General features: G+C 38.3%; 1 protein-coding gene across 12 annotated transcripts in view; it reads right to left on the bottom strand.

Annotated features, from left to right (window-relative positions):
• The window catches only part of MAPK10 (mitogen-activated protein kinase 10), a 146,871-nt gene that overhangs the window by 62,927 nt on the left and 67,617 nt on the right, over positions 1-16,327 (bottom strand). For all 12 annotated transcript variants that reach the window (XM_085058134.1, XM_085058146.1, XM_085058136.1 and 9 more), the window contains one exon: positions 7,503-7,672. In XM_085058134.1, the coding sequence (XP_084914260.1) occupies positions 7,503-7,672 (170 nt within the window). The remainder of the gene's footprint in view (positions 1-7,502; positions 7,673-16,327) is intronic.

The following is a 16,327-nucleotide window of genomic DNA, read 5'->3' as shown; positions in this document are numbered from 1 at the left end:
CTACTTTCTGCTTCACTTCAGAACTGTCTGTCTCTCTTTATTGCAGACTCTTGCCTATTCCGGTGACTTTTCCCACTCATATCACTCCAGACATGCCTTGAGTTGTTCACAAACTTCACCCAGGCTTCACAAATAATCTCATTTCATATTGTTTTTTTTTATTTTGCACAACTTCTGTTTTCTTTTTTTTGGCTGTCACTGTTTTATGAGTGTCTAATGACACATCTTGGGACAAAGGACATAATTTTGCTTCCTGTAAAGCACTGTGAAAATCTGTAGACTACGTTAATATTAGATAATAAATATCAGCAATACATGGTGACAAAGAAAATTGAATTATCTGAGCTTCATTTCCTTCCAGACTGGCTCTAGTTTTTCTATTTTTGGTTCCATTGCTTCTTTGTTTTGATACCTGCCCTTTAATTTACATTCTGTGTCCTATTGCCCTACCTCCCTGATTCCATATGGTCACAGCTGTCATCCTATCACAGCAGAAATACCTTGATCCTAAGAGGGAACAGAAATATTTTGTGTAATTTGTCTCATGTGAGACACATGGTGATCAGTGATGATGATGCAACAGTGTCCATTTCAGGGGGGACAGGATTTCAGGTGAAGGAACAGCTGCAATGCACTCACATTAGTTAATTCCAACCCTGCTTTCCACCTAGAACTGTTTCCACCTAGAATTGTTTACAGAATTCCAGACAGACAACCCGACAAAACAGGAGAAATGAGGAGAGTCCTGAAAAAAACCTGTCCAGTTAGTTATATCATAGTAGTGACAGAGCACAGATGTGAGAAAAGGGAGATCTGTCAGTGACCAAAAGGAAGCTTTTGACAGTGAAGGAGCAGATAAGGATCTGACATCTGCAAAGAGATGTATGAAATGCTATTGCCTGATACCAAGAAGTGTAAATTAAATTGAGTTTCTAATCAGCCAACACAGAAAGAGCTTAAGTTTCACAATCATCAGTTTCTTCTCTGCAGACACAGAGTTTATAAACAGCTGATATGTTTCTAATGGCTCTAAGAGGATCACAGTTGCTTATCCAGCCACAGCTATGGACAAACCTGCTCTATGCCTAGGAGTTGTACCAATCCAGCTGAAAATCCTGGCTGCCAACACTCTCAAAGGAGCCTGCCCATGCCTTTACAGTACTGAATTTGTGACCAGCTAAAGGGAGCACTGCTGTCAGGATTCACAAAACCAGATTGCACAGAGATGGTTTCCTCACAAACTTATTTACTTTTTTCCCCCACAAACTGCTAGAGTATAAATATGGAATAGATTTTGCCTGCTTAACTATTGTAGTCATGGAAACCATACAGGTTCTTTAAGGAGAAAGGAACTAAAAAAGGACATAGAAATATAGGCACTGTATTTTAGAGACAGAGGGCATAATTGCTAGGAAAGAATATTGTGGCATACTTTATTACATGCCATTTGGGATTACTATTACATTTTAAATTTTAGATTTCTTGGTACAAGCAAAGGGAAATGAAACAAAAGAACACAAACATGAAATATGTAGTGACTTCCTGCCTACGAGGAATCTCTGCAGTTAGGCAGAAGGACATTACAAAAATTTTTAAAAAAAGAAATTGAGACATATTTTACAGTAATTATGTCAGACCTTTAAAAAAATGTACAGTAATAATAATTCTTGCACAAACATTACATCTCAGGTTCGCCTGTCATGTATAAATGGGTCCTCATCCTGCCTTGGGTGCCTTCATGACTACTAGATATGTACCTTTTTTTAACTTCTTTCTCACTTATAGATAGTAGCAATAGAGAGAAGTAGCAGGAATCAAAGCAACCAAGGACTCAAAGACAATCCATCTGTCCTATTTTTCAGATGTTATGTATAGTTTGTCACATGGCAACAGTTCTCCATGATCCTAACAGCAGTTCCTCCCATATCCAAGCTCAGTTCTTTGTTGCAAGAGCACTGCAAGACATGGCCTCTTCCTCTCACTCCATATGCAAGAAAACTCTTCCTGGATATGTGTTAATATGCAAATTATTATAACATCAGTTTAAGAAACACAAATCTGCCCAGCTTAAATAAGCACCTCCACTCAATATTCTGGAGCTCAAATACAGGGAGATACTCAGGCTTTGCTGTACCTATTGGGAGTCACTCAGCACCTTAACATTCACATGCTGCTGATCCAGATTCCACACACAACTGGGAAATTTGCTCTCTTTCTCAAGAATCAAGGCATAGAGGTATCAGAACCACAAAGCAGAAGGTACTGTTTCAGATGGTGGTCACTGGGCAAACAAATACATGCAGTTAAGTTTTTTGGTTTTTTTTCAGAGCAATGACATGCAATGACATGCAAGAAAATCCAAAGAATACTACACATGGAGGAATCTAAATGGGAGCTGGGGAAAATGCTACTATGTACACTTGAATGAGTGAGGTTTGAAGCTTGCTCTTAGTTTACTTTCTGGTTTCAATAAGAACTTCCCAAAATGAAAAAAAAAATAAAAATCTGAAAATAGTTTAAACTACTTGTTCCTAGAAGAAAAAAAAAAATTAAAAATCACCATGTGTTGCCATTGTATGGGGTGATATTAGCACTAGGAAACATGGCAGAATTCCATGATATTGACATATTTATTTCACTGTAAGTACAGCAATATTCCCCATGCAAACTGACAGCTATTTCCTACATTGCTCTTGCAGAACACACTTGTAAAACTCTCTAAAGGTTCTCTTCAAAAGCCTCCTTGAGAGCAGGGTGTCAAAGCACATCAGCAAAGCACACAGCAGCGTGAGGAAGAGAACACTGGCTGAACTAATGGACACAATTTGAAGAATCTACAACAGAACAGGATCAATCTGCAGTGCCAGCCAGCACAATGCTAAGCGCAAAAATCTGTGAGATGCAATGTGTTACTGGAATGAAAGTAACCAAACTCACAACATATGCTCAGCTCTGATTCACAGGAGAGGCTGGGGCTGACAAAATTAATCCTGCCACTCCCTTCAGGGCCACTGAAATTCTAGGCATATCCAAGTACATTGTTCACCCCATTTTGCCTCTGAATGACATGTCCTGGGGCAGCAGGACAACGACAGAGAAACACATTAATGTCTCAAGAACTTGACTATACCAGTGTCCAGCTAAACAACACAAATAAAACTGTGTATTAGCTGTAAGGCACTGATATGACCACTATTGTCTGTGTTTTTTCCACTGCACCATAGCAAAAGTAAGAGCTTGGAATTGATTATGGTCAGAAGCATCAACTCCTCTTTTCTATGGCTTTTACCATTATTCCCATTGCAATATTCCCTTAGATCCTTATACCCAGACCAGGAGTCAGTGGTGCTGCACAAAACCAGAACTGAAGGATAATCATAAAAAAGCTGAAATGTTATTGCATCTTGTAGTGGACAATACCTATCACAGTTCTCCTCCAGCCTTTGAATGCTCTGGGAAGTGATGGAGTCATCATCCCTGGAGGTGTTTAAAAAGATGTGCAGATGTGGCACTTGGGGACATAGTTTAGAGCTGGGGGAACAGTTGGACTCAATGATCTTAAAAGCCTTTTCCAACCTAAATGATTCTGTGGTCCTGTGATTAATTTAGGGAAAGAATCAGCAGATTCATAAGCTCCAACAAGCACCACCATCACCACATCCTGAGCTGAAAGAACTGCACTCTTTAGGATTCAACCACCAAATTACAATTAAATCAGCAAAGGAGAACCTGTGGTAGTATTAGGCAACATAGCAAGCTATTAATTGTCTTGCTGGCTCTACCCATTACAGGGAACACAAAAAGACTGTGTTATCCCCTTCATGTTCAGGCTCAAAAGTATCATCAAACCACTAATTCAAAGAAAAAAATCTGTAACACATTTCCCAGTTTACTGCTTCAGGAATATATTTACAGTCTCGTCCATATCTGCAGATGAGGTGTCTTTCTAAATTTATAATGCATTCCCTGAAAATCTGTCATGAAAGCATAAACCTGCTCCCACATCCTCCACTCAAACATTACTCACACAAAAACTTCCTGCATCAATGAGACGTAAAAAAGCACTTCCCAGCCAACCCCCCAGTCCAGCTGACACATCATTAGACCACATCTCAACCTCATGCAGCATGAAAGCTTGTGCTCACTTTTCTTTTAAGAAAAGACCAAGATAAAGGATTTCAGCTGAAAGGCATCATCAGACCCATTTATTTGATGCTCACCCAGACAATTTTGTTTTCAAAGCTAATACTTTCTCCTGATAAGGCACACAGGTATAGGCACCAATGTGCTCATAAACCAGGCCAAATATCTTCATAAGATACTGCTAAGATTTTAATTACTTGTGTCCTCAAGCCTGTAAGTGATGTCTTCCCTATCTGCCTTGAAAACCTGGACTTCACCCTTGCTTCTTTCATAAATTCAAAAACTGTCAGAGGCCCTTCAAATTGCTTTTGAAATATTTCTGTACAACACTATTTTTCTAGACATCACAGACAGTATCAAAAATATCACAGGCAACATAAAAAATGATGGCTTGCAAACCACAGCAGAAAATCTACAGATCAATTACCTTGCTTCCAGGCAAAAAACCATTCATTTAAAACATAAAGAAACACCCACTCCAACATCAGCATATTTCTGTTGATTTTATGGAACACAAGAATTTCTCTCCATCCACCATTATCTGAACCATGCACAAATGCAGGCTGGAAGAGACCTGTGTCTCTCTCTCTCTCAGTCCCTTTTGCAAAATAAGGTTGGTGTCAACTCCCTTCTAACATTGTATCAGCTACTTCTCTCATCAGTGTAAGTAGCACACATCTAATTAAACACAGAAAACTGTTTTCTGTTTCTATCACATACTCAAAGATTAGCCAGTGTGTTTAAAAACCTGCACGGTTTTTACAACTACAGATTGGTCTAATAAACTCCCAGCTTTATTTCAGCAATGCCCCATCATCATCATGACTGTAATAACAACATGATAATGATATGCAAACACACCCCATACACAGTCTTCCTCACAGATGTCAGTGTGATGCACAGTGAGCAAACAGCCCACACTTTCATAAAGAGTAGTGTTTGCAGGGTGAAGAGGAGCTTCCCTGCTCAAGAGATTCCAAGCAGCTTGTTTTCTCTTTCATTTGGCTGCTAAAATAATTTTGTGAAAATAGTTAACACAAAACAATTTGAAAGATCCCAAAGATTAATTTCCAAAGATACTATATGTACTATGTCTGTAGAAATACCATTTCCCCACTGAGTTTATAATTATTTCACATGGGCACAATTATAACCATCACACCATATGGTTTTGTCTTTTTCACATAATTTACTAAATTATCATCTTCTGAAGACCTTAATATCTTTAATGCTTCCATATCAAGAAGAAATTTTTTTATTTGATGTAATTTTCAGCACTTTCAGTTATCCTGAAGGAAAATCCAGAAACTGTGAATACTCTGAGAAGACTGAGCCTAAACCCCTCTGTGCCATCCTACCTGTGTCTGCCCTTGGTAGAGGGAACCACAGAAATCACCCATTTGGCTTCCACACTTCTCCTGATTCTGGCAGCAAAGGACAGAATTGCACCCCAGATCTGGGACACTTCTTGAATAAGTCATTGACTATAAACAGCTACTGGACCTGAAAGAAGCTATGACCTAGGTTATCCCCACTATTTTCATAGAGGCATTCCTCATGGCTATTCTTTGCAAAAGAACAGGAAAAGCAGCACAAATTACTTCCCCCACCAGAGCAAGCTATGACACATAAATAGGCAGGTTTTCAGTATATTTTTTTCCTTAATCAGCTTTTTTTAGATGTAACTCTATTTCCATCAAAACACTTCTAACTAGTGTAAGTTTCTACTAGGTAAGGAGAAACACAACTGAAGATGTTTCTCATCACGTATTGTCTTCGCTTAGCTAAACTACAAATATTTATCTCCCAATTGTTTTTTCATTAATTAATCACCTCACCATTGATTCTTCCTGCTTTGCTCATGGATGGTTATTGAATTTCTGGTAAATTGTGCCTCACGACAGGTAGTATACTATGTAACACAAACAAAGAAAAAAAAGTGCATTATCTTCCCTATCTATTATGTAATACTTCCATATCTGTTTCATCAAAAAGCCCTTTTATGGCCTCTCCAAGCTATGCAGCCATTTCAGGGGATTTGTGTTAACTTTCACTTGAACTTACTTGTTTTCTGATTTTATTTTCTTTCCTAAGAAACTCTTAATTTTTACTGTCAACTCTTAGTATGAAAGTAAAATTCACAGCATGTTTTTGATTTTATTTAGCTTAACTTTTATGTGTTTTGCTGCTCGTAATTGACCATTACAGCAATTCAGTTGCAGATTCAACAAAAACTGACTTTCCTCTGAAATAAATAGAGGATAGTAGGGAGAAGGAAAAACCATCTTTGCTTTATATGGAATTGGACAAACAGTGCAAAATTAATTTTACTAGTACTCAAGCAAAAATATGCTTCTTTCCCAAAGCTGATTTTAAAGTAACCTTTAGCCCTTTTGTGTTTACAATACGAAAGAAGGTCCTTGGACCTTTAGATCAATCCTTGGATTTGCATGGTCTCAAAGTATATTCAACACTGGAAGTGATGGACTGAGACCTAAGGATGTGCTGTCAGTGTTGTTACACTGTCGATTATGGTGTCAATGCCAACAACCCATGGAATCCCATTTGCCACTGGATTTAAGGAACCTTTTGCTTTACCACTGCCTCCACCTGTAAATTAACATACATTACATCAAATTTAAAAAACCAACAACCCAGTGATAGAAATGACAGACAGAATTTAGACAGTCTCTTACCAAGTTATGGATAAAAGATGGTTTTAGTTACCCTAATGACTCATAGTTAAAGAGTTAACAAATGCCTCCCGCAGAAATTTAAAAGCTGTGTCTAAAAATGCCAAGGCAAAAGCCAACCAGGATTTTACAACTTCTGAACATGCTAAATGCGAATTGCATTGTTTAGGAGAGCTACTGAATTTGCCTTTTGTTCACATTATTCACATCACTGAAACATCACTTTTAAGAAATAAAGGAAGCATTAGCAGTTACCTCGATTGGAAAGGCTTCCACCCTGAGTACTTGAGAATGCTATGGGATGTGACAAGTTTCTGTATTGCTCTCAGTGACTTTTACTGTACAAAGACTAAAATTACAGGGTTTACTTGGGATATTATTTGCACTGCCTCTGGAAATAGTGCCAGAGTTGTCAATTATGATAAGATCTCTCTCCCGCTTTCTTGCTAGTTCCATGTTGCTGTGTGGAGAAGCAAACCCAGTGCTATCACTCTCACCAGCCACAGAACTTATTAGCAAACCACTGGGCTCCTTCTGCCTCAGGATCTCTGTTGCCTGACTGCTATTTTTGCAACTTTAGACAACAGCTGTGGCTGGCAAACTGTGAAGAAATGCAAAACACCAATTCTGTTCCAAAGCATCGTAAGAGAAAGTGCTGATACTCACCAAACGATTCCCTGAGCCCCAGAGCCGATAGGTTTCAAGTTCTGGTAGCGTTTGAGAACTGTGAAGGTCGAGTCACCTACTTCCACGCTGTAGAACTGGTTGTCAACTTTGCTTTTGCTCATGTTGTAATGTTTGGCAATATATGACACATCCACTTGTTTCCCAAATCCCTGTTGTACAGAAGAAGGGAAAGGGAGAAGGATTGGTGAAAACGGAAAAACCAAGGGTCGTAAAACATAAGAATGCTGATAAAGCACTGTCAGCCTAATTTTTCAATATAAATTCTTGTCATTTTTGGCTCATTTTCATAAAGGCTGTATAAAACCTTCTTTCATGCAGGAAGTCACCATAAAAAGCCACTGATTAAAGAAAACTGGTGAATTCTCCAGCTGCTGTTTGTGACACAGTTACTGCCAACTACTGATCTCTACTTGCTATCACTGCTGCTTCACGACTACTGACTTACGTTCTCATGCTTATTCTGCCCTTGTTTTTATTGCAATGAATACCTTGCTTTAAAACAAGATGACTTTCATCAGTGTGCAAGTGGGACAAGAGACAGAAGATTCAGGCTCTTCATCATGAATTAGACAGAGCAAGCAAGTGTATTCATCTGAGAGCTAAGACTTTTCCCTAAGCACGTGATAAAGGCATTGAGAACTTTTCAACAGGAGTTGCATAAGGAACAGAGCAGTTTATGAGACAAACTGTGATCCAACATGGCTCAGTGTCATGGGCATTTATTCAGAAGCTCTGGAGGTCTACCAGAGTTCTGGATTGCTAAGGATAGGAGAGTTACTCTCATGACCTAACAAATGCATTAGTACTAAGCAAACATCAATTTTCATGAAACAAAACCAAAAACATCTCCCAAATTTGTAAAATAACTATGCAGAAAGTTGCATTACAACCACTTTATGACTACTACTGAGCTCAGTTCCCTTAGGATTAGGGAGCAAATCCATAGCAATTTGAGATAAAAATCAGAATTTAGTGCTTGTAATTTAGGATTCAATGCTACAGGATGCTGAGCACAGGATGTAAAAGCTCAGCATAATACAACAGATCTGTCCTTAAGGGTTGACTGTTCAGTTATGGAAGTCAAGACATCCCAAATGCATTTTATAAGGAAAGCAAAAACCAACCATGCCTCTGTCTGTGCATTTTTTTTTCAGTGCTCCCAAACGCAGCTTCTAAATTTTCTTATTTGCTGTATTATAAATTTCTTTCCCCTGAAAAAGTCTGAGTAAGCAACCATGTTATGTGCTTATGGACTATTATGTTGAAATTTGATGGAACTGGGGAAAAAGTAAAGTTGATCTTGATTATATTACTCTTTTAATTGAAAAGGACATCATTCCACTGCTCCAAATAAGGCCAATAAAAACAGACAACTGGAATTTTTGCTGAGAACTTGGATTCGCAGGTTTGCCTTAGAAAAATTATAATTATTTTTCTGTCTGTTATTGGACTGGAAGGCCCTTTGGCACTGGACTACATCATCCTAAACACCTCATTTAGAGACCTTGAAACATTTCAATAAATGTAGCTCTTCATCCAAACAGAAAGTCTCATCTCAGAAGACCAGGGGGAAACTTTACATTTACTTGTTAATCAAACATTGTGAGGGGGAGGGCAGGGCAGACTTTGCCCTAACACAAAAGTTGAGATCTTTATGGACACTGGCACAATGCTAAATTGAAGCTTCCAGAGAGTGAAATGATTGAAATGCAAAGAGGTTTGCATTTTTCTCATTGGAAGACAGACAGACTGCATCTGATTCACACTGTGTAGCCTTAGTCTTAAAACTTCTTCCATTTGGTGAAGAGAGATGCATAAATGCATATTCAGCTCAGGTATTCATACCAGACCAGACCTGGAATTGAGAGACTTTTTTTTTTTTTTAAATAACATTCTCCTGATTGACAGGAATTTCACAGCTCCCTCCGGTTAGACAAACACGTTCAGAGTGTGGTTTTTTCCTGATGTCATTATCAGAACAACGCAGGACATACTCAGCATTAACACCCATTACTCTGAAACCAGTGTTTATATACAAAGTGTCAGCATAAAAATTGCATTCCTGAGTGAGCCTGACTCATAGCCAGCTCCTCTGGAAGTATAGAGAGAGTGAATTTTTTAAACAAATTGGATGACTGTGTTAAGGCTTGGATGAGCCAGGCCTGCCACAATTTATTTGTGTCCTCACTCCCAAGCTACCCGACAGCTCATTGTGTGGTATGGAGCTACATGGGAACACATATTTTATCACTCTATATTTGGAATCCAAATTGCTTGCTTTTAAGTTAGCCTGACCATGTGAACTACCAGCCTCAGGAGACTTGTGCTGCATACAGTGGGATTTCTGAACTACTGCCGTTCCAGCAGCTGGTTATTTTAAATCCAGAAATGTCTTAAAAATCATTGAAAACAGCTCAGAAGAACCACTCTCTAGCACCTCATTTACATGGGTAATTAACATAACCAGTTGCTTCAGTCGACAGGAATTAAAGTTGTTGGACCCAGAAGACCACAACTGGTAAGAAAACAGAAATGTCATTTCTGATGAGCAGCTCTCCTCTGCACAACAGAGACCATTCCTATAGCAACCTGCACCTAATGGTGTGAGAGCAGGAAAGGTAAAGACTGGTTTTTTTGGAATGGGATCACTTTTCCTTTTTAGATTAGTATTTTTCCATCTGCCTAAAAACCTGTGCCCCATAAGGTCTTTGATAGAAAAAAAAGACCAAGCATTGGTTCTAAAATTCAAGGCAGGCTGATTGAGTTTGAAGTTCACTTCAAGCAGAATGCCTCCTCTGAGTGACAAACACTTCAGCTTTGTGGACAGGCCAAACAGATTCCAGCTCATCCACTAAGTTGCTTCCTCACTTTAAACCCACACTGCTAAAAAACTACAAAAAAAATCCCTATTCTATATTTCCCAGTTTTTACCAAAGCCTAAATAAGCAAAGCAAAAGCACAGTAAGGCTACTGCTTAAGCCCAATGCACTAATTACTTCCATGACAACCAGGAGAAGAATGATATAACTGCCCTTGTCATGATGCTGACTTAAATCAAATCCCTAAATCAACGAATTAACAGCATTATTGGATTAATCACATTGGATCAGATCCCCAAACCAAGATGACACATAATCAAGAACCCTCTTTGGTTGATTCAACAGCCACTCCCTAAGGAGGACAAGGAAATGGCAGTTTTTGTTTCACTACAAAATTAAGGTAAAAAATCTTTTCCCTTTAGCAAGGAAATTCATACTCTTTTTAGAGCATGTCAATGTTAGTTTTAGTTTCAAACCCTGATGAAAAAGTTCTTCTGCAAATCTTCAAATTCACATAGCTCATCTTAAAGGGGTCTGCACACTCCATTCTGGTCTTGTCCTGTTGCATCCTCAGTGCTCTCTCAAACCCCTTCCAGAAGCCTTGGTGTTGTTACAGCTATTAATATTCCCCCAACTGCCCCCATATACACCACTAAACTGCTTCAGATTCAGGTTTTACTGCATAATGCTTACAAGCTCTGTTCAGGCAGCTGAAGTTGAAGCTTTGATTATGTGGCATCAGAGAGGAATCCAGGGCTAGGAATTTTCAGTATACGCCCTTCTGTGTATGCACCTAACCACAAACTTCTTTAAAATGTGATTGAGACTGACATTGTAAGAAACTAGGAATTAGCACTTCAGTAAGAAATAGATGAGGGAAGGATGTTTATAGGTACACATAGCAATCAGGTTTGCTTCTTAGGATATTGTAGTAAAAATGTAAAGGTCTCCTATAGAAAAGTGAGTTCCAGTGAGTTAAATTTTCAGGTGAACTTCAAATTAACTTGGGCAAACTACAATATTGAGGCCCCAGAATAAAACTAAACATTGCAGGTGTGAAACTTAGAACAAAACACATCTAAGTTTCTCAGACCTCTGTGTAAAATTAAAGATTATTCCTCAAAGATAAAGTATACATTGAAGTGCCATTTATTCTTAGTTTCCATAAACATTTGGACAGCGAAATTACATTACTTCGGCACTGACATGAACTTAGCTTTCATTTCATATGTACAAAAATGTATGCACCATTATTTCCTTTTTTCAGTACCTAATTGAAAACTTCTAACACACAGAGACATTCCCCAATGCTATTCTCTTTCCTCCATGCTGAGAAATTTAAGTGTAAGAGAAGTTTCTCAGCCCTGAAAACCTCACTATCCTTGTTGGCTCACTTAAGCATGTAGCCACATTTGCAAGATGTTTGCTTAGGATCCTGACAAGTGAGAAAGAGAAAGGAAAATAAACTGTCAAGACTCAAGCATTTGAGATGAAAGAAAAAGATGCTCTCACCATTACTAACTGTTAAGAGAGACTATATTTTGCTTTCAAAGGACAAGTATTTAAAAATTCAGTGAAATCAAATAGCTTACTGCCTCACACAGAGCTACAAACTGTATTCTTTTCCTTTCTTTCAGAGCATGGAGAGCAAAAGAGTTAAAAACCCAACAGAAATAAAACGATGTTATTTTCTGCATTATGAGGTAAATTGCTTCCTGATATCCCATTTTATTTGTTCATTTCTATGCAACAAAATAACTATACTTATTATATTTCCCTGACAGACCTTTGTTTCTGAACACCATTCCTTCTATTATTGATGAGCCTAAAATTTGGCAATTTCTTGCCGCTCAGCATCTCATACATTTCAGCTTTTATAAATACAAACCATGCTAGAGGCAATTTAAGGCAAATTGCTCTCCCTTGCAGCTCCAAGACAGTGAGTGCTGTCACAGAGTCCACTGGCAGCATCAGCAGAGGGGAAGCTTTACCTCTGTGCTCACAACCTTCCCTCTCTGCCCACAGAAACCCCTGCAGGATCTCCCTTTCGAGGTGCCATGGTGCACAGCTACTGAAATCAATTCCAGGACTGCACATGTGTGCAAATGCAGGTGAGCCAAAGAATCTGATGGAAGTCTGAAAGGCTGACTCCCAATCTGAAGCTGGCACAGAGCCCAGGGATGAGCAGGATGGAGCAGAGAGGATGTTCTGAGCTAGCTACCACGGTGGCTCTCCAGCAGCCTCCACATCTCCATCCTGCCTGAGACAAAGAGACTGCTATGGACAGCAGCACATCTCACAGGGGGATGCCTTTGGTTCCCTCAGGATCCAAAGGATAATACCTTAAAGCTACAATTTAACCTTAGAAGTCAAATGCTGAGATTGTACAGGTTGAAATTCACAAGTAGGGAAAAATGCTCATTCTTCTTGCCGGCTCCAAAAATGTACATAGAGGCAAGCCCTGCTCACCTGGGTGCATCTGCTGAGTCAACAGCACCATTAATTTAATGGCTGTCCTCCCATTTGTACAGCTGTAATTCTCACAGAATTTCAAGTGCCAGAATTCTGGGATGAACATGCATCTACTGAGCCCTCTGCTTTGAATTTAATGGCCACAGGTTTTGCTGTGTGAATTTGAATGGCCACAGAAGCTGTCAGTTCGGAAATACAGAGTATCTTTGCATAGAAAGATCTACTAAATTATTTTTAATTGTGTATTCTGCATATGCCACATTTATGGCAGAAATTATATCTATTTTTCTCACCATAAAATCCAGACTTCTCACATATTCTGGCTTTCACAGAACTCAGAAGTCCATAGACAGTGATCAAATCTCCTACACTGGATTTCATCTTGTGTGTGTGTGGCTGAATATAATATTACAGAGTTTGGTCTTACCAACCACATCACACCACAGTTCTCCATTCTTCCACCTCATTCTTGTCCTGTAAGGCTTGTATTAGTCACTCAGTCTTCTGATTTTAGTGTGTTTTGAGTGGGATTTAAAAGCTAATTTTTGGCCTCTTTTGAGAGGGTTATGAGTAGGATTTAAAAGCTAATTTTCAGCCTTCTTTTAATCCTTCTTCAGCTGTCTAGCCCTAGCCCACAGACAGAGGGCTTTATGCATTTAGCCTTTCAAGCAGACAATTGACCCCTGCAAACAACTCAGCCTTGATTGATCAGTCATTGATCTTTTTGCATTTGCTTTATTCACTCTATTTCAACACATCATATGAAAACATCTTATTAAATGGAGTACAATATTTCTAAGTGCTGGTTGAGTATTTTGTTTTAGGTTGGGTTTTTTATGGTTTTGTGGGTTTTTTTGTTTCTTTAAACATAGCGTCTTTGTTTAACCTTTTCTAACTGAGATACCAAAAACCCATCAGCTTGCCTAGCTCTTACCTAGTTCTGATTATACACAAAGCAGCAAGTCTGCCTTCCCCTTTTCTCTTGTATCTACTCAAAAAAAAAAGCAAAGCACTATTCACTTAATCTTCTCTTGTCCTCCACATGTCCACTGAGCTCTAACTACTTATAATTCATTCTTTCTTATAGGCACCAAATTTTCATAGCTCAGTTATAGCTGTGGAGTCATTTATTGCTCAGAAGTCCCTGTGTCCCAAAGGGGTCTCCTTCATTCCAGGCCAGACTTCTAACAGATGAGCAATATGTGAATGTTGGCACAACAAAACAACTACTTCCAATGATTCCTCATTCCCCTGATGCCTGAAGAACTCCATGCTGACACACAGGTGACATCCAGCCCTGGTCATTGCACCAGAGAAGGTTGAAAGGACTGATCAAAAAACACTGAAAGAAAAGGTTCCTTGAGACTGAGGTTGCTTTATGGAGAGGAACTGAATCAGTGATAAAAAAGCAAAACATAGCCAAAGATGCAAGAGAGAAAGTAGATTTCTAAAGAGAGCTATATAATTACAGCATTTGATATGAAGACAATAAGAGCCAATGAAAAAATTAAGACTATATGGAGCTAAACAATCACACCTTTAGCTAGAAATAGACAGCTCTTGACTCCATGAAGTATCATTTTACTCATAGAAATCTAATATATTACCTGTTGATAGCTTATGAATACCAACTAATCTCCCATTGGATAGAAGGAATAATCATAGGACACACCACATTTCAAATTGTATTCTAAATAAAGGTATCCCATGTAGTAACAGTTTAGGGAACATGTAGATTTGACAGGCTATACACATCTTGATATTGAAAAAAAAAAGATACTGAAAGACTAAATAGTGAAAAATATGGAAGAAAAAGTCAGTATCCTTCAGGCATTGTTAGATATTATTAAAATACTAGTATTAAAATTTAATGCCCTACTCTACTCCCAATACAATACTCTGCATTACCTTGTGCTTCAATAAAAATGTTTAGACTCCTACAGATAAAAGCCTGTTGGTGATACCAGCATTACAAAAGTCTAAAGAAATTCTATATGCCGCTTTGTCCTACTTTTGTATTATGATAGAAAAGCAGATGTCCTTTTCCTCAGCCTTAAAAAAGATGGCTGTGGCATGAAATGGCTACCAATGTCCAGTAATTCCAGACTCAGGTGATTTTATACTGCAAATGGGGTGAGGGGGTGGGGAGGTAAATATTCACCCTACTTATGCTACTGAGTGTTTCTCAAGAAGGGCCTTTCTTTTTTTCCCTTCAGTTGGAAATCTTTAAAATTCTATTCCTGCTGAATTGGTATTTTGTTGTACAAAACTAGGATGCTCATTGAAATAAGCTCTATGTCAAGAGAAAGAGCCTGTAATTATGTATATGTCACGTTCCTTCAGAGCACATAAAACTATGCCTTTTAGGCCACAAATATATACTACAAGAAAAATACACTTCCAGTACTAAAAATAATTTGAGCACTCTTCAACATTGTAGCTTTATGAAAGGCACTTCAGCACTAATGCTTTGTAGAAACTCTGCAGTGATACACTTATTTCAAATGCAAGCAGGAACAAGAATGGAATGAACAGTATTAATACCTGGACACTATTCCTAGCCTCTAAATAAAGATCTGGATGTTCAGACCAAGAGCTACCAAGACAGAGATATAACCTCCATCCCACACTAAGCAATAGAAGTGAACAGCATCCAAGACAGCTCTTAATGCAGCTAGACATTTAATTTAGAGACTGTTCTTGTACATAATTCTAGCTGTTGTTTGGATCAGAGCCTATCTTTATGGAGAGAATAAATTACCATGAAGCTTAAACCAGCTTTTATCCTCAAGAGAATCAATCTGAAGATCTGAAGACCTTGAAAAGGTATCAGTGTGACAAGTGCTTGAAGGGTGGAATTCTGTTTCCTACAATGTCAGGATAGTACCTCTTTGTATGTATTTATTGGATGACTACTCTCTGGGTATCTGCTGCAGCCATTAAATAGGAATTAATCTTAAATGCATCAAAAATGGTTTAAGTAAAAAGGAGTGGAAAGTCAACAGGAGAGTTATGCCAAAAAACCTCTACTCCTCACAGTGAAAGTAACTTTTCATCAATAACACTTTTCTCATACAATCTGAGGGAAAAAAAACCAAACTTTTTTGCAATTTTTGCAATTTTCTTTTGGAAGCAAGATCTGTCAAAACATTACAAAAATACTCCGTTTGACAAAGTTGTCAGTGGAAGAATTAAGCCAGTTAAACACATGCACATGAAGAAGGGGAGATAAAAAAGAAAAGACAGTTAAGCAGATTATCAAGCTGAATAGCCAAGACCCATTCCAGAGCTGTTGATTCCTAAGTACAGATTCAACCATCTCAGCAAAATAAATATTTAGTATTCCTGAGTTAAAAAAAATAAAGTAAATCTTCCAACACCTGTCACTGTTCTATGTTAAATGTTTACACACAAGTAACAGCCCTTTCTTTTTTACAATTGTGCTTTCACTTGGACTTCATATGTAATATAAAAGAAAAAAAAAGTGTTTATCATAAATTAATTTCTAAGAAT

Source organism: Lichenostomus cassidix, chromosome 4 (assembly GCF_008360975.1).
Source record: "Lichenostomus cassidix isolate B80296 chromosome 4, HeHo_3.0, whole genome shotgun sequence".
Taxonomy (NCBI): Eukaryota; Metazoa; Chordata; class Aves; order Passeriformes; family Meliphagidae; genus Lichenostomus; species Lichenostomus cassidix.
This window is presented reverse-complemented; position numbering and strand designations above follow the sequence as displayed.